General features: G+C 36.3%; 1 protein-coding gene across 13 annotated transcripts in view; it reads right to left on the bottom strand.

The window, feature by feature from the left end:
- Nucleotides 1-19,073, bottom strand: part of CASK (calcium/calmodulin dependent serine protein kinase) — a 349,933-nt gene that overhangs the window by 205,714 nt on the left and 125,146 nt on the right. For all 13 annotated transcript variants that reach the window (XM_072816975.1, XM_072816976.1, XM_072816981.1 and 10 more), the window contains exon 3: nucleotides 16,665-16,770. In XM_072816975.1, coding sequence (XP_072673076.1) covers nucleotides 16,665-16,770 — 106 coding nt within the window. The remainder of the gene's footprint in view (nucleotides 1-16,664; nucleotides 16,771-19,073) is intronic.

Here is a 19,073-nt window from a genome sequence, read left to right as displayed (position 1 = left end):
TGCTGGTAGGAATGCAAAGTGGTACAACATCTATAGAATGAATTTGCCATTATCAATAGTATGAAATGATGTATGTACAAGGTTATTAACATAACAGAAAAAGACTGGAAATTATCTGAATGTCCATTAGTAGGGGACTGGCTTAATAAACTATTCTGTACCTATAATGGAGTATTAAGCGGGTATAAACAGGAATGAAGATGCCTATATATTGCTATGGAGAGATCCTCAGTGTTTTCATACTGTTAAAAATAATCAAGGTTTACAACAGCATATATGAGAGTGTGTAAGAACAAGAGGTGGTACAACAACATGTAATATACACATATTTTCTTACATTTTCAGAGATAAATAAAACTACTAAAACAACCTTGTTTTATTTTTAAGAAATAATTTCCTCAAAGGTAGGAAGTGAATGGGGACAGGGAGGCAAGCCAAACCTTTTTGAATGAACCTTATTCATAAGTCTGACTTTGTAATCATGTACATGTTTTTCACAATCTAAAAACAAAATTAAATCAAGATGAAAAAGAAAGAGGCGATCCCTAAAATTAAAAACAAACTAATGTTGATATCTGAATAAGATCAGTAGAGTGTATCAATGTCAATATCCTGGTTGTGATATTATACTAGTTTTGCAAAATGTTAGTGTTGGGAGAAACTGGGCAACATCTACAAGGATCTCTCTGTATTATTTCTTATAGCGGCATGTGAAGCTACAATTCTCCAGTAAAAACTTTAATTAGAAAAAATCCAAACTGATATAAACAAACGTAACTCTATATCAAGCTCGTCACATAACCACAGAGTTATTTAAGTGATTTCTAACACCAGTGCTTGTGACTGTTCATCGCTAGTGGGATATACCCTAAGGATGAAAAGAAGGGCAAAGAAATCCTAATCTGCACTCAGTAGTCTTACTTTTATTGTATCTTTAAATCAGTAAGATGAAGCAAGTAAGTATGTTAATGTGGTAAGGAACCCAGATTTTCAGAGAAAAGATATACAAACAGAAAATTTATAAAGTTAAGTAAAACTCTGCTTTCTCACTTAAAAAAAATAACTCTACATTCTGGAAAACTTTCAAAAGGAGAAAGTATACAGTAATAAAGCCTTATATACCCATTATTCTGCTCCAGTAACTGACAACTTCGTAGCTCATCTTAACTTATACCTCAAACCCAGTGCCCCCTGCTCACCTCTCACCTGATTTTGAGGCAGATCCCAGACATTAATATCACCTTATGTATAAGTATTTTAGCACTTATCTCCACAAGGTAAGAACTCTTTGTAAAGTGACTGCAATAATAAAATTATGTTAAAAATCAACAATACCTTATTATCTAGTAAATGACTCATAAATAAAAATCTGTAATTATTACCTTAAACTGGAAATAATGCTATAAACTTGTGGTTTCACTTTTGCTTGGTTTTGAAGAAAACTTTTTAGTTTAGAATAACTTTAGATTTACATAAAAAAGTGCAAAGATAGTATAGAGAGTTCCCATATGCCTCTCACCCAGCTTCCCCTATGGTTAAAATCTTAGGTAACTATAGCACATTTGCCAAAACTAAGAGAGTATCGCTGCTACATTACTGCTGATTCAACTCCAAACTGTAGTTGGACTTTGGTTTGTTGACTAATGTACTTTGCTCCAGGATCCTATGCGGGACAGACAGAACAATGCATTTTGTTATTTAGGCTCCTTAGTTTTCTCTGGTCTGTGACAATTTCTCAGTCTTTTCTAGTTTTTCGTGACCTCGACTGCTTTAAAAAAAAAAAGGGGGGGGAGTGCTGGCCAGCTGTTTTGTAGAATGTCCCTCAATTTCAATCTGTGGGTTGTTTTTTTTTTTTTTTTCCAGTTTAAATGGGGGTTGTGGGTTTTGGGAAAGGATATTACAGAGAAGCACCCTTCTCTTCCAATCACCTCAGGAGACACGTGATAGCCACATGACATCACTGGAGGTGTTAACTTGATTCTTTGTTTAGGGAGAAGAGGACCAGCCAGTTCTCTCCACTGTCAAACTACTATGTTCTCCTTTCCATCCTTTGTTCTTTGAAAGTGAGTCACCAAGTCCAGCCCACAATGAAGGAAGGAGAGGGATTATCTCCGTCTCCTGGCAGGATGGTGTGTGTGGGGGTAGTATCTACAAATACTGTTTGGAATTCTGTAAAGATTTGTTTCCTCTCTCCCAGTGTCAATTTATTCAATAATTTATGTGTATCAGTATGGACTCATAGATATGTATTTTGTACTCTGGGTTACAATCCAATACTGTTACTTTGTTACCCAAATTGTTCCAGGTCTGGCCACAGAGACTTCTTTTAGGTTGGCTCCTGTGACCCTTTGACATGCCCCTATTTTTTGTTTCTTTGAGCACTTCCTTCCTTTCAGACACTATAAAATGCTCCCAGCTCATCTTGTATATTCTCTGCCCTAGTTCTAGGAGTCATCATTTCTCCAAGGAGCCCAGGCGCCTTCTATCAGGGAATGACATCTAGAAATGAAGATTTCTTTTTCTCTCTCTCTAATAAATAAATAAAATCTTTAAAAAAAAAGAAATGAAAATCTGGGTATGCGTGTGCTCATACTACTGCGGCTCCACTGCTTCTAGACTCTCCTGGGGGAGAAAGCCAGGAAATGTATGTGTGTGTATTAACTTATACACACGTACTCATCTTTACTCTTGCTTATTTGTAACTTTTTTCTCTGGCAGAATGTAAACTTCTGCATATTTAAAAAATAAACACACAAGAAATTCTATAACATAAACAAAATTAAATAGGTAAATTTGGGGAAAATATTTGCAAATATATGAAAAGAGTAAATATCCTTTGTAAATACCAGAATGCCTATAAAATGTCAAAAAATTAAAAAAAGTGAACGGATGAAAAGAAATGGGTGGATACTTTAAAAGATATTCAACCATACTAGTAACAAAACAAATGCAAATTCAACCAAAACATTTTGACTTATCGAAATGTAAAACATGGATGCTGTCATCTATCACTGGTTTGAATATAAATTGGTAAATCTGTATGGAGAATGATATGATACTATCTAAAAGAAGTTTTAACTATATTGCTGACATTGGCTAGGTGATATCTCCCATCGAAGACAAGAAAAAAGTGGGATTAAAAAACTTCCTGGAAACATCAAAGTACTAACCAAATTGTCAAGAATGTTGCCTAAAATCTGGGAGAGAATGGGAACTCAGAGAGGTATCAAGACTCAGAGTCCTCCCTAAAAACTAAAGAACACTTCTGAAAGAAACTGAGGAAGACACAAGGAGATGGAAAAATATTCCATGCTCATGTATTGGAAGAATTAATATTGCGAAAATGTCTATGCTACACAGGGCAATGCACACATTCAATGCAATCCCTATCAAAATACCATGGACTTTCTTCAGAGAGTTGGAACAAATCATCTTAAGATTTGTGTGGAATCAGAAAAGACCCCGAATAGCCAGGGAAATATTGAAAAAGAAAACCAGAGCTGGGGGCATCACAATGCCGGATTTCAAGTTGTATTACAAAGCTGTGATCATCAAGACAGTGTGGTACTGGCATAAAAACAGACATATGATCAATGGAACAGAATAGAGAACCCAGAAATGGGCCCTCAACTCTATGGTCAACTAATATTTGACAAAGCAGGAAAGACTATCCAATGGAAAAAGGACAGTCTCTTCAATAAATGGTGCTGGGAAAACTGGACAGCCACGTGCAGAAGAATGAAACTAGACCATTCTCTTACACCATACACAAAGATAAACTCAAAATGGATGAAAGATCTAAATATGAGACAAGAATCCATCAAAATCCCAGAGAACACAGGCAACACCCTTTTCGAACTTGGCCACAGCAACTTCTTGCAAGATACATCCATGAAGGCAAGTGAAACAAAAGCCAAAATGAACTATTGGGACTTCATCAAGATAAAAAGCTTCTGCACACAAAAGAAACAGTGAACAAAACTAAAAGACAACCTACAGGATGGGAGAAGATATTTGCAAATGATGTATCAGATAAAGGACTAGTATCAAAGCTCTTTAAAGACCTTATTAAACTCAACAGCAAAGAAACACACAATCCAATCATGAAATGAGCAAAAGACATGAACAGAAATTTCACAGAGGAAGACATAAATATGGCCAACAAGCACGTGAGAGAATGCTCTGCATTACTTGCCATCAGGGAAATACAAATCAAAACCACAATGAGATAGCACCTCACACCAGTGAGAATGGTGAACATTAACAAGATAGGAAACTACAAATGTTGGAGAGAATGTGGAGAAAGGGGAACTCTCTTGCACTGTTGGTGGGAATATGAACTGGCACAGCCACTCTAGAAAACTGTGTGGAGGTTCCTCCAAGAGTTTAAAAATAGAGCTACCCTATGACCCAGCAATTGCACTACTGGGGATTTACCCCAAAGATACAGATGCAGTGAAAAGCCAAGACACCTGCACCCCAATGTTTATAGCAGCAATGTCCACAGTAGCCAAACTGTGGAAGGAGCCTCAGAGTCCATCAAAAGATGAATGGATAAAGAAGATGCGGTCTATATATACAATGGAATATTACTCAGCCATTAGACACGACAAATACCCACCATTTGCTTCGACATGGATGGAACTGGAGGGTATTATGCTGAGTAAAGTAAGTCAATCGGAGAAGGACAAACATATGGTTTCACTCATACAGGGAATATAAAAAATAGTGAAAGGGATTATAGGGGAAAGGAGAGAAAATGAGCCAGAAAAATCAGAGAGGGTGACAGAACACGAGAGACTCCTAACTCTGGGAAATGAACAAGGGGTAGTGGAAGGGGAGGTGGGCAGAGGGATGGGGTTACTGGGTGACAGGCACTGAGGGGGGCACTTGATGGGATGAGCACTCGGTGTTATACTGTATGTTGGCAAATTGAACTCCAATAAAAAATATACAAAAAAAAAAAAAAAAGAATCAGAGTCCTTCCTGCCCTGGGGACATGTGCTTACACAGAAGATCTCCAAGTGAAAAAGGGTCAGAATTCAGAGGAATCTCATAAAGCACAGAAGTACTCAAGGTACTCTTCAACCTTGAGCTAAGACCCTAACGAGCTAGGGGTGAACCAGAACTAATTAGCCCCCTCACATACTTGGAATTTGCCTTGATCTCTGAGTGCTCTTAAACATCTGAGCTTTAAACTTTAACATAGTTCCAAACTGCCAGTGCCTGAAGGTGCCTGGTAGAAGCAAATGAAAGTCCTCTCTGGGGGGAAGAAAGAGTTATTTAGGCCAGTAATATTTGAAATAATTTCCAGCACACAGTCAAAATGAATCTGGCACACGAAGGGTAAGAGATCTTGCACAAGAACCAGCAGAAATGATAAACAATAAAGACAAACCCAAAGGGACTTCGTATATTGAGATTATCCAGCATAGATTATCAAATAATGAATCTTATTAGATCCCAGAACATACAAGCTGAGCTTGAATTTTTTTGTAAGAAAATGAAAATAATGAAAAGTAATATAGATTTTTCAAGAGAAAAACATGCAAAATATAGAAGACATAGAGCATACCATAAGGTATGCTTAAGTGGTCACAAAGGTGATGAGAGGAAGAAAGGGGCAGAGGCAACATTTAAAGAGACAATGGCTGAAAATTTTCCATTACCACAAACAATATGAGTACACTGATTCAAGAGACTTAACGAATCAAAGGGAAGACTAATACACCCACTCACATGCACGCACACAACCCACAGAGAAAACAAAAGATGAAGAAAACATTTTTTAATAACTTGTGAAATAGAGATCACCCTTAGATTAGTGATAGACTGCTACCTGAATTCTCAACATCAATGGAAGCCAGAAGATAGTAGAATAATATCTAATGGAACCAAAAAGCTGACCTAGAATGCTCTACTCAGTGAATATCCTTCAAGACTGAAGGAGATAGAAGGAAATTCTGAAACTAATAAAAATGGAGAGTTTGCATCCGGCAGACTGACATAGGAAAAATGAATCCAGATAAAACCTTAGAGATGCTGAAAGAATAATGAACAACGAAAGGACAAGTGTGGGGGTAAATCTAAACTAATAATAAAAGAAGTTGGAGTGATGTCAATGCATATAGCTTATGTATCTATGCAAACAAATATAAATATGTGAAAACAACAGCCTGTAAGTCAAAGGAGGGGCATTACATCAAATTTATGTGTTCTACAGTGCTTGTACTACTCAGGAAGACAATTATGGTATCAAGATTAGAGCATGATGCATTAGGGAGTTGTGCTATAATTCCTGAGGTACACACTAAGATAACAGAAAAGAATACTTAAATTTCCAAGTTAGTAGAGAAAAAATAGAATGATCAAACATATTCAATTGACCCAAATAAGTCAGGGAAGGCAAGGGAAAGAAATACATAATAGGCAGTACAACAGAAAGCACGTAAGAATACTGAGGGGGACACTTGACGGGATGAGCACTGGGTGTTATTCTGTATGTTGGTAAATTGGACACCAATAAAAATTATTTTATTAAAAAAAAGAATACCATAGGCATAAATCAACTATCCTCAAATATCATTAAGTATAAATGTACCAAATGCTCCAGTTAAAAGTCAAAAATTGAGAGTCTAGAATTAAAAAAATTATATGCCTTTAAATAAGAGACACATCTAAAACCCAAGGGTACAAAAACATTGAAAATTAAAAGGGAGGGAAAAAAAAACCCTAGAAAAGTAAACCCAAAGTAGAAAGATGAAAATAACAACAACCAGAAATTATTGAAATAGAATAAATATGCAATGAAAAGGATTTACAAAGCTAAAAGTCATTTAAAAGACTGATAAAACTGGCGAATACTTAGCAAGGCTGAGAAGGAAAAAGAAAAGGCACAAATTACCAAAGAATGGAAAAGATCCTGCAGAGTTGTTATGAACCAACTTGTGCCAAAACTGTTTAAAAAGTTTCAAAAAAAGGAATTCATCCCTAGCAACATACAATTCATCCAAAGCAAGAGTAATAAATAAAAAACCAAATATTCCTATAAATATTTAAGGAATTGAATCAGAAATGAAAACCCTTCTCACAAGAAAGTATGGCCTGAATGGGTCTATAGGTGAGTTCTGCCAATCATAAAGAGAAAAAGCAAAACCAGAGAACACTCCCCAACTCATTTTATGAGGCTAGCACAATCTAGATACGAAGACCTGGTATGGACAATATGAGAAAATTATAGTACAATATTTCTATAAATATAGATGTAAAATGTCTAAAACATATATACAAACAAACCAAACCTAGCAATACATAAAAGGGAATATAAGGATTATACATCATGGCCAAGTATGGATAGCCAAAGGATCAATGAAATTCACTGCAGTAACAGATCAAAGGAGTCATGTGGTCATTTCAACATATACAGAAAAAAAAGCACTTGATAAAATTCACCATCCAATCATGCTTAACAAACTCTAAGATCAGAAATAAAGATAGATAACTGCTATCACCATTGCTCTGAATGTTTAACCCATTGCAGTAAAGGCTAGATAAAGCAGTATGTATAAGAATGATAAAGGAATAAACAAAATTCTCCTCCTACACAGATGATATGATCAGGTATGCAGAAAATTCAAGTGGTTCTACAGATAAATTATCGGGATTGATACAGCTTAATGAATAGAAAGGAATATAAAGTCAGTAAAAGGAAGGAGGGAAAGAGAAAGGATATGAGAGAGATGGATCTACCTTTAAAAACAAATACCTAAGAATAAATATAACAAAAGATGTAAACAACCTCTGCAGAGTAAAGCATAAAACATTATTGAAAGAAATCAAAGATCTAAATAAATGGGAGATAGACATCATGTTCAAGAATTGGAAGACTCAATATTGTAACCATGTCAATTATTTTCAAGCTGCTATAAAGATTTGATACTAAAATTCAAGGCAAAATCCCAACAGGGATGTGTGTGTGTAAACTGCCAGCCTGATTCTAAAATGTATATAAAAAATGGGGAGAAGTACACCCCTCAAGAACTGGCTGAAGAAGAACAAGGTAAAAGTCCTTGATTTCCTAGTTACCAGGACTTACTATAAAGCTATAGTTAATAAGATAACCAACATGCTCTGGGTGCAATGCCAGGCAAATATACTAATGGACCAGAATAAAACGTGGGAACAATCACACACATACAGGTGCTTTATTTGTGGCAAAAGTGGTCTGCAGAGCAGTCTTTTCAGTAATTGTGCTGAGGCTGCTAAGTATCCACATGGAAAGAAATGAAATTGGACTGCTACCTCAGAGCATACTCCAAATTAATTTCAGATGGATGATAAAACATAGGAAGAGATCTTCATAATCTCAGAGTAGTAAATATTTCTTAAACAAGACCCAAAACAGTAACCATAAAAGAAAAAATTGATAAATTAGACTGCATTAAAATTACAAACTTCTGTTAATCTAAAGGTACCATATTAAAAGAATGAAGGGATATGTCACTGAGTGGCAATTAGGGAAGAACAATCAAGAGAAATCACAATGAGGTTTTACTACACACCAACGAGCAAAAAATAAAAAATTCTGACAATGCCAAGTATCAGCAAGGGTGTGCAGTGTAGGCAATAACTAATCATGAGAATAAAAGGAGGGTGCTATTCATAAGGACTAACAACAGGTTTTTTTAAACAGGGGTAGTACCAGGAAAACTAGGACTTGGATCACCTTACAGTCAAATATCAATGGTAAAGGGTCGGTGTGTACATCTGCTTTACAAAACAAGCTCTGAATTATCTTAGAAAACTGAGGTTGTATATGCTCTATAACCTATCAGTTCCACTCCTAGGCTTGTGCCCAGGATATATGTACAAGATTGTTTACAACAGCATAGTTGAAAATAGCCAAATCTGAAAACAACTCAAATACACAGTAACATTAAAATGAGTAAGTAAATTGTGAATGTTCAGTCCAATACTATACAGTGATAAAATGAAGGAGCACAAAAGCAACCTGGATCAATCTCACAGACCAAAAAAGAATGTATGCTATATGATCTCATTTAAATAAAGATTTTAAACGACAGACAATACTGAATTATATTACTTAGGGATATTTATGGATGGTATAGATATGAAAGCATGGAGGTCAAGTCTAGATTAAAGGTAATTCTGAGAGAAAAAGGGGATTGTGGTAAGAGGAAAATAGGCAGTGTTTCTATTTCTTGATCTGAGTTGTAGGTGGATGGTTGTTCACTTGACAATAATTCCTTAAGCTGTATAGTTCTGTGCATTTTTCTAAATGTAACAGATTGTATAAGAAAAGGCTACATTTATGTGTGATGTAGCTGTTTGTATATGTCTGTGTTCGTACACTCTTTCACCTTGTAATTCTATTTCTAAAAATTTATTTTGAGGAAATAAAGCAATTGGGATGTGAACAAGTAATTATGTATAAGAATATTATTAATCATAACATTATTTCTAATAGGGAAAACAGTATAAATGTCCAACTATAAGGAAATCATTACATATGACACATGCATAGCAAAAACTTTTGCTAATGGTATTACTTTTGTCATTATAATTATCTACAATTTCTAAATTTGTATGAAGTATGTGTACTGTAAAGATTATTTACACTAGAAACTACTTATAATTTTTGTTTTTAAATGAACAAATTTCTTTTAAATAACAGAAAAATAATTGAATTTTCTTATTTTACATATATATGAACTTTTTTAAAAAAGATTTTATTTATTTATTCATGAGAGACAGAGAGAGAGAGAGGCAGAGACATAGGCAGAGGGAGAAGCAGGATCCATGCAGGAAGCCTGATGTGGGACTCGATCCCCAGACCCGGGATCATGCCCTGAGCCAAAGGCAGACACTCAACTGCTGAGCCACCCAGGCCATCCTGTATATATATGAACTTATTCCAAAATTATTTTTAGTGGTTTTAGATCAGCTTTTATATACAAAAAAATTTACCAGAGTGACTTCAAATTCCTTTCTAAGATAGTAGACAGCATTCAAAGGTTAAAATTTATTCTACACTGTAGCATCTTAATCTAGGGTTTGTTTTATACAAAAATTGGGACACCTACATTTTTCTGTTAATAGATGTCAAAATGATACAGTAGTTACAGTTAAAAGTAAAAAAAAAAATCCAAACTCCACAATTTTCTTTATAGGCAATTATATTTTGTTTGCAGATCCAGGAGTTTTATCAACTTAAAAACCCTTCTATTTATCTCTTTTTTAGTTTGTACAGAAAAAAATGAAGACAGCAGGCTAATAAGCTTTTGAAGGGTTTGAAAGGCCTGTCTACTGAGTTAGCTCTTGATTGGCATCTGGCAACTTGGATGGGTTCCTACCGTCCTAACTGAAAAGCGTGGCGCACTATGTCTAAACTGTTTGTGCAAACAATATGATTTATCCCGAACACCTGCTTTCTCTTTGGGAGGCTGGAAGGTGGTATGTGCCAGGCAGAGGGTGCCTACACGATCAGCTCCCAATAAATACACTGGGTGCTGAGTCTCTAATAAGCTTCCCTAGTTGGCAACATTTCACATGTGTTATCACAACTGGTTGCTGGCAGAAGAGCCTTGGAAGCTTGTGCCTGGCTGTCCCTGGACTTCATTTCATATACCTTTTCTCTTTGCTGGTTTTGCTTTATAGAATCTTTGAGCTTCAATAATTCACAGTTGTGAATACGACTAGATGCTGAGTCCTAGGGGTCCTCTTAGTCAAGCATTAAACCTGGGGTAGGTCTTGGGGACCCCCGACACATAGTTCTTAAAACTAAAATAAAACTAAACATTTAATATAGTGGTGAAGCCAGTCAAGAGAATGTTTAATTTTTTTTTAAAAAAAGTTTATGATGTAGAAGTTTTTTCTTTCAACTAGTATTTATCAAAGGTCTTCACAGGCACCCAGCTATATCCTCTCATATATCTTATTGCATTACCTTACGTATCAAGTTTCTGATGTTTATTAGGACCAAGTGATACTTTCCAACCATTTCCTATTACCCAGCACTTAAGCAGGCATTCAATAAATATGTGATGAATGAATAGCAATTTTTATCATAATACATAAAAACAAAAAATGAAAATAGATCAGATTAGCTATAAAAGCATGTACAGATCTTCATATAATTTTAAATGCCAGAGTTCAGACTTTTCTTGCTTGATACGAAACAAATATACTTTCCCTTCCTTGGCAAGTTTGCTAGTAAGTAGAAATCAGTTCTACTCTATCAGCATAAATGAATTCTACAAATATCCCCTTCTCCAAGCATAAACACCAGACCAAAAAGAAAAAGAAATAAAATTAAAATAATAAAAGAGCTATCAGTCTATTTACTTTGTGAGCTTCAAAAATACCACTAATATTATTTCAAAAGATACAAACTATTGTTTTCATGTCAGATATATTTTAAATCTATATTTAATTACTGTAAAAGTCTCCCCATGGTATATGTAATCATTCTACAATAAGGTAATTAAAATTCCTTGGCCAGCCAAATTGGGATTTACAGTTTAACTCAACTATCAGACACTACTGAAGACAAGCCTGGATGTGTTACTTAGAAATAAGCATTTAATTTGAATGGAGGGGGACACAACAACAGCCCATCTTCAAAACTGAACCTATATTTTTAAATATGTTTTAGCAAACTACTGCAGATAAATCCAAATTTAAGTGTGATCCCAAGGCAATGGATATAGTGCAAACACATGCAGATTTCTAACAAACTACTGTGAATGTTGGGGAAAATGACAACATAGTCTCTAAATAGTAATGCCCCTACTTTAAAGGTCAATCATCTCTTGACCTCCCATTTTGGGGCTAGCAGTTGTTGAAACTGAGTATCTAGGGGTGGTGCCTGGGTACAAGCTTGTTTGACAAGCTCTACTCAGAATTTTTCAATGTTACATTTTAAAATCTACTGCTTTAATATTTTTGGGCTCTAAAATTCTGCTTCTGTGAGTCTCTGTATTTGAGTATACTTTAAACTTAAAACTATTGTTTTTAAATTTTTTAAAAAGATTTTATTTATTTATTCATGAGAGACACAGAGAGAGAGGCAGAGACACAGGCAGAGGGAGAAGTGAAAGCCTTGCAGGGAGCCCGATGTGGGACTCAGTCCTCGGACTGGGGATCATGACCTGAGTCTAAGGCAGACACTCAACCACTGAGCCAACCAGGCATCTCCAAAACCATTTGTAATTAAATGGGTATCAATTAGTTGGAAGAGTTTTCTAACAGAAGAAGCAACCAGAGCGGGCCATATAATTTCATAACTTCGGTTTAAGGGGGAAAAAAGGTAAAAAAAAAAAGGGGGGGGGGAGGGAGAGTTGGTTATACATAGTCTTTGGCAAAGGCAGATACGGATGCCATATTAAGAAACTCACTGATAATCTAAATATATTGTTTGATCTAGCTTTTTCTACATCAGAATCATCAGTGCTGTTTCCAAGTAGCCAAAAATTGCAAAGTCAACTGACCTTATTTCACTTGTTTTCCCTTTGTCTACTCTGTATTGGTGGCATGTCAGAAATCTGTGGAAAGGGTCTGGAGTATGAGGGATCATTATACTTACTGCCAAAAACATGGAATGAACTCTGGAGTAGCTTTGTCTATACTGCAACTGTACAATCTCTTACCTAGCCAGTAGGTGGAAGCACACACAAACTTACTGCTTTGCTCTTTGAACCACAGGATCTTAAATCTTAAGAGTAAATTGGTCTTTTCTTTACTCATTTGTTTTAAACTCAGGAGATCAAAGAGAACACAAAAAACTGAACAAAGACAACTGTTGAGGTGAATTTATAAAAAAATGATACAAAAGAACAATTTTAGATTCCTATTTTGTTTCTGGTCCTTTTGAGAAAACTAAGTTATTTTAACTGTGGATTCATAATCCACTTCCAGATCTCCAGAGCTAATAAAATTAATTCTAAAGTTAGAAATAGATCTTTCAAAAATTGATGTTCAATCAGGGAAAACTGAACATCAACTGATTATGACCTAATACTAAGGAATGATTGTTCATTTTGCTAGGTATGATAATATTATAAATGGATCGATATCTATGTGTATCTATATATCAAGTCCTTCTTTATAAAGCCAAATAGGAATATCTATAGGTGAAGTGGTATCACTTTAGAAATCACCAGGAAAAAAGAAAAAACAGTAAAGGACACACAGAGCAAGGATGACAAAATGCTGATAACTGTTGAAGTTCAGTGACAGGTGCATTGAGGTTCATACTATTCTCTTGTTATTTGAAATTTTCCAAAAACAAAAAGTTATGAAAATTAAGTTTTAAAGCCACGTTCTTATGATTTGGGTTAACACTGAGATTAGGTGACTGGTAGATATGCAACTTTAATGAAGTCTTAACATACATATACTGCCACTGAGGAATTATTTCAATCACTACTGAATCATACAAAAAGTTAGCTCTATAAAATCTCATATAATTTAGCAGGAGATACTAAAACTAACCTGCTAAATTCCCTGGAAACAATACCTTCCAGTTGCAGAGTGCTTCATACCATTTTACAAAGTGAATTCACATCTAGCTCTGATAATCTTATGAAGATTTTAAAGGTTAAAAAACCCTGAGGCTCAGAGAAGCTAAAAGATGTGGTTGAAGTCACATAATTAGTAAAAGGGACAGAGCTGAAATACTAACCCAGCTTTATAACACCAAAGATCATTTTCTTTCTACCATACTGTCGCTTAGATTCCTTTAAACAAATAGCAAACATGATGACATTTAGGAGAATCTTAAAATTTTGCTTTCCATGCTCATTACTTGAGAGTATATAAAACTGGTTTTTACATTTTCTCAGTGAATAATTATACAGATACAAACTTCTTGAATAAAGAATAAAATTAAATCAGAGAAAGTTTTTAAAAAAGACTTATAATATCTTAAAATTGGAAGGGACATTAAAGGCCCTCTCTAGTCCAAAATTAAACCCTTATCGTTAGCGTCCTTGGATGGGTCCAGCTTTAGCTTGAGCATTTCTAGTGAGGAATTGCATATGCTGTGAGACAGCCTGCTTCATTCACTGACTTAATCTAATTACTAAAGAGGCTTTCCTTGCTTAGAGGTGGAATCTACCCACTGCTTGTTGATTCCAGTTACAGCTCCTGACCCTACACTGGACAAACATATAATCCTCTTACATATGACACTCTTTTAAATAACTGAAGACTTCCATTATGTTCTACCATGGCCTTTGCTCTGAAGACTCCCTTGGCAGAAAAAGAAAATCAATGGATTCTTGAGTAACTAAAGCTTTCCAGTTTTTTCAACAGCTCTTCCATGGTCTTCAAACTGGGAGATGGGTATCCCTGAGAGTACCCAAAGTCACTCTAGAACATAGAAGAATTAGGATCTTTTTAAGGCAACCATGTCCATTTCTTCATTTGCCATAATTTGATCTGTCTGAAAACAAGTCTATGGCCTGCTGAGTTTCCTTTTACATCTCCACTCATATAAGTCCACCTCAAAAGAAGAACAGCTTACCCACCCTGAAAAGCCTGCCTAGCTTTAGAGACAACTAGGGAATGCGAAGCTCCTGAGGGAGAGACCCTTGAGAGCAAAACAGAGCTTCAGAAAGAAAGAGGAGAGCCATCTTATTTCATCCAGACATATATGCATGGCAAAGCCTTATCTATTTTAGAATTAAAAATCAATAGTAAGATGACTGTCATAGGGATGTCTATTAACACTTTAATTTTATTTGAAAAATGAAGGCAGATTTTTCTCTGAAAGTGAGTCTGATTTGGCTGACTGGCTTGACAGTGATGACTGGCTTTGCCATTTAGGTCACATAGCAGTCATTTTCCATAAATTGAATGAGGTAAAGGTGCCAATCTACCGTTTTGAAGAAAATACATTTAAAAGAATACACAAAACACTAAAAATTACAGCCTCACAATAGTTTTAATAGATCATCTCAAAAACATGTGAGGAGGTACTTGGTTTTCAAAGTTCTTTTTTTGCAGGTATGCCAACAAAAATTTTGAAGGCTCTGACTCTAAGAGCAAAATTTTTTTTAAAAGATTTATTTATTTATTTATTCAGAGAGAGAGAGGGGCAGAGACACAGGCAGAAGGGGAGAAGCAGGCTCCATGCAGGAAGCCCGACGCGGTACTCGATCCCGGGTCCCCAGGATCACACCCTGGGCTGCAGGTGGCGCTAAACCACTGCGCCACCGGGGCTGCCCTAAGAGCAAAATTTTATAGGCTCTTTTCCCCTCTGGTCATCCCTTTTGGGAAGCGTGCCAGTGTCCTGCTTACTATGAACACACTAGGGAGAATAGGGAGTGAGTATACAATACAGAGTGTGGGCTTGGTTCTAAGTACTATATACTTCTAATTATGTAGCCAAAGATCTCATTCAGGGCTTTTTAAAAGCTGTTGCAACAACTAACTTTCAAAACATTTACATCTTTTTCACATAAGCAGTTTCAACTAAGCTTATAGTGATCTTGCACTTATATAACTGAATGAGTGAGTCTGGATTATCTGGTCTTAAGTTTTCATCTTTTTCTGTTTCCGCTCCTTTGCTACAAACTTGTAAAATGCTTCGAAATTTTGACCTAGATATACAATGTATTAGTTAGCCTTCCATAGAGGGGTGTGAGGGGCACTTCTGCCATGGTTCCCAAGGATCACCAGTATCTCCTGGTGTTCATACCATTATGTAATCCTCTCCCCCTTATGTGTGGGCTGGATCTGGGGACTTCTAACTAACAGAATATGGTAGAAGTGATGGTGTGTGATTTCTGAGATTAGGTTACGAGACTGACTTCCATATGGAAAGGCCTGGTGACAAGGAACCTAGGGAAGCCTAGGCCAATGACTCACAGGAACTATGGCTCTCAGTTCAACAGGCTGTGGCCAACAGCCATGTGAGTGAGCTTGGAAGCAAATTCATCCCCAGTGGAGTCTTTTAAAATGATTCCAATCCGGGCCAATGCCTTGATCACCACCTTTGTAAAAGACCCTAATCAAAGTTACGGATTAAAATTTTGAAGAGAATGCCATTCCATAAAGCTTTTATACAATCTCTTTGGACACAATCCTCCACTTAGCTACCCAGTTATACTGGGTAAACTACCCAGTTATACTATCCTTAGCTCACATTTCTCCATCTTACTGACAAAAGTTCTATGAGAAACATGTCAAGTAGCTTATTAAAATAAAATACTCTGTTGTTTACAGAAATTCCTTAACAAGCCAATATGGTAATTATATCAAAATAGGAAGTTAAGTTTGTTACTACTTGTTTTTAGTTGCCAGAGAGGCTTACTACATGGAGACCTCTACTCCCATCCTACTTCCCTTTGACAAGACTCCTATGGTCAGAATTTTATATTTTGGGGCCTGCTATTCATCTGAACTCTCTCTATAGCCATTTCTCTGAAGTATAATAGAAATGAAGGTAACTAAATATGCCCAACTGGTGTTTCCTTAGCCATTGTGAAGCTTAAGATGAGATAATCCTTTTATTCTTGTTGCTTTTTTTAAACAGATGAGTGTACAACTATTATTAAATTTTAAGAGAAAAGTGTTAGCATTATCCCAAAGCAGCACTACTTTAAAACTTTAACTCTTAAGAAAATAAAATGTACACTCACAATTCAAAAACCATGTAAAGCATTCCATCTGAGCTATATGTTTCCAATAACTCTACAATGTGGGGATGTTTCAGCATATGACAGATACTGGCTTCCCGCTTTAGATCTGCAAAACAAACACAGGACATACTTTGTTAAATAAGAACAAAAGACAATCAGAGTGAATGATGAATGAATGGATGTGGTCTATGGCAACATGAAGACTTCTCTAACTAAAGAGATGAAATCCCCCATTTAAACTAAGCTTAACTTTTTACCCTTTAAAAATCTTTGACAATATAACTTTTTCATATTTTTGCCAGTCTAAATCTCTCTATTACAGTCAATTCTTATTTTTATTTAAGTAATTAAGTTCTCTATCCAATGTGGGACCTAAGCTCAGGGCCCCTCAATTCAGAGATCAAGAACTGCATGCTCTACTGACTGAGGCAACCACGCACCCCAGCTCTTATTAATTATAAGAAATGTAAATAACATGAATACTTTTCCCCAAACTCTTACAATCAAGTATCCAAATTTATAACTTTCTTGATCTGGTAATAAATAACTCAATTTTCTGTTTTGATTTGTACATTTTTTTCTTAGTTTTCCCTAAACTGGATAAGAATATGTTGTCTATTCTTTAGCCTAAAATCTAGCATTTACACACCAGGGAAGTTACATGGAATAAAGGGCAAAAGAAAAAAATAGAATGATTTAAACAGTAAAGGCACTGCTCCCTTACCCCCAGCATCAAAGTCAGAAATTTATTTTACATCATCTATAAAATGTATTTGATAATTCAGGACACGACTCATCATGTTAACTTGAAGAACAAATTCAGACAACGTAGGTAAGACTATTGTGTAAGTTACAGAATACTACTTGGAAAATAACACTGTTCATATCATCATCATACAAAAACACATTTTAGGCATAGACTTGCCATGTCCACATGGTGCAAGATAGCTAAAGACTTCCTGTGTTAATAGTGCTGGAGTTTTACCTGTTTGCAGATGAATAAAATCCAATGTGACATTTTTATATTTGGAAGTAGAAGGCAAACAGGTAAAGAAGAACCAAGGCTGAGGATGTACCACACAAAGCAAAAGAGATAATGTTATCTCCTTTCTGATTTATTAATTCAACTTAGCCTTGTCAAGTAAGAGCTATTGCTGTAGGCTAAACCACAGTGGACTTACATAAGGGTAGACTGAGGAAAAGAATGAGTAATTTAGACACAAGAGAAGCCACCAGAAGAGGAAGACTCAGTAATACAATTTTAAGAAAGTCAAGGGAATAGAGGGAATTAAGGCACGAGTAGTTGGAGAAGGCTGAGAAAAGGCTGTAAGTCAGCCAGAAAAGACCATTAGCATTCTGGGCAAGATCAAGTTCTGTGAGAGGTCCGGTTTGAAGTTGGTATGCAGGAGACAATTATGTAATAACATTAAAATTTATCATGTTTCTCACTGGGCTAAGCACTTAATAGAGTCATTACCCTTGCTGTCCAACTATCCTATGATGTAGGTACTTTACAAGTGAGGAAGCTGAGGCTTAGAAATGTGTTCAAGATCACACAGTTATCATTAGGGGTAGGTCTGAGCCCTGGCCTGTCCAGCTCCAAAGTTGGCAGCCCTTCCACGATGTCATGCCAGGTTCAGACATGATCAAATTAGAAGAATCTGGCTGTAGGAAAGGAATGGCAAAGTCAAAGAAGGTTTTGTTTTTCTGCTTTTGCTGCTGTTTTAAAGGGAACACTGTGTTTGTAAGTGGCAGTGATGAAAGGCCCATAGGATCTACAGTCGGAAAACTGGTGCTGGGTCTAATACCTGCCAGCTGATTGTTAGCCTCTACAAATGCCTTCGTTACTGGAGATGAAATGGGTCAGGCCATAGGTGAGGCAGGACCTGCAGAGTCTACTCAGTAGACTGCCCCCTGGCCTTCAGGGGGCAGTGGTAAGATCCCCATGAAAGAATGGCTGTGCGGGGGAGAGCGGGGGCCTGGGTGGCTCTTTTGGCTCAGGTCACGATCTCACGGTTGTAAGACTGAGCTCCATGTCAGACTCCACGCTCAGTGAAGAGTCTACTTGAGATTCTCTCTCCCCCTCTGCCCCTTCCCTGACTCATTCACACACTCTCTCCAAAATAAATTTTTAAAGAAGTATGTGGACGGAGTGTACAGAATGCAGCACTGCAGGGTTCAAGGGCAGGATGGCTCAGTGTTCATGGGAAAGGAAAGAAAGGAAGAGGCACATGAAAAATGGTCTCCATCTCCAAAAGTGCTTGGAAAGGTCTTCCAGGAGAGAAGAGGTGTGAATAAGGTGTAGGTTTTGTGTGGAGAAGTCATAACTGAGAGGAAGGCTTTTGACAAGTGTGCTGGAAAGCCAGGCTGAAGCCAGGAGACATAAATCAGATACTTATGCAGGTTTTC

Source organism: Canis lupus, chromosome X (genome assembly GCF_048164855.1).
Source record: "Canis lupus baileyi chromosome X, mCanLup2.hap1, whole genome shotgun sequence".
NCBI classification, from domain to species: Eukaryota; Metazoa; Chordata; class Mammalia; order Carnivora; family Canidae; genus Canis; species Canis lupus.
Note: the sequence above shows the minus strand (reverse complement) of the source record. Positions and strands in the feature narration are given on the sequence as shown.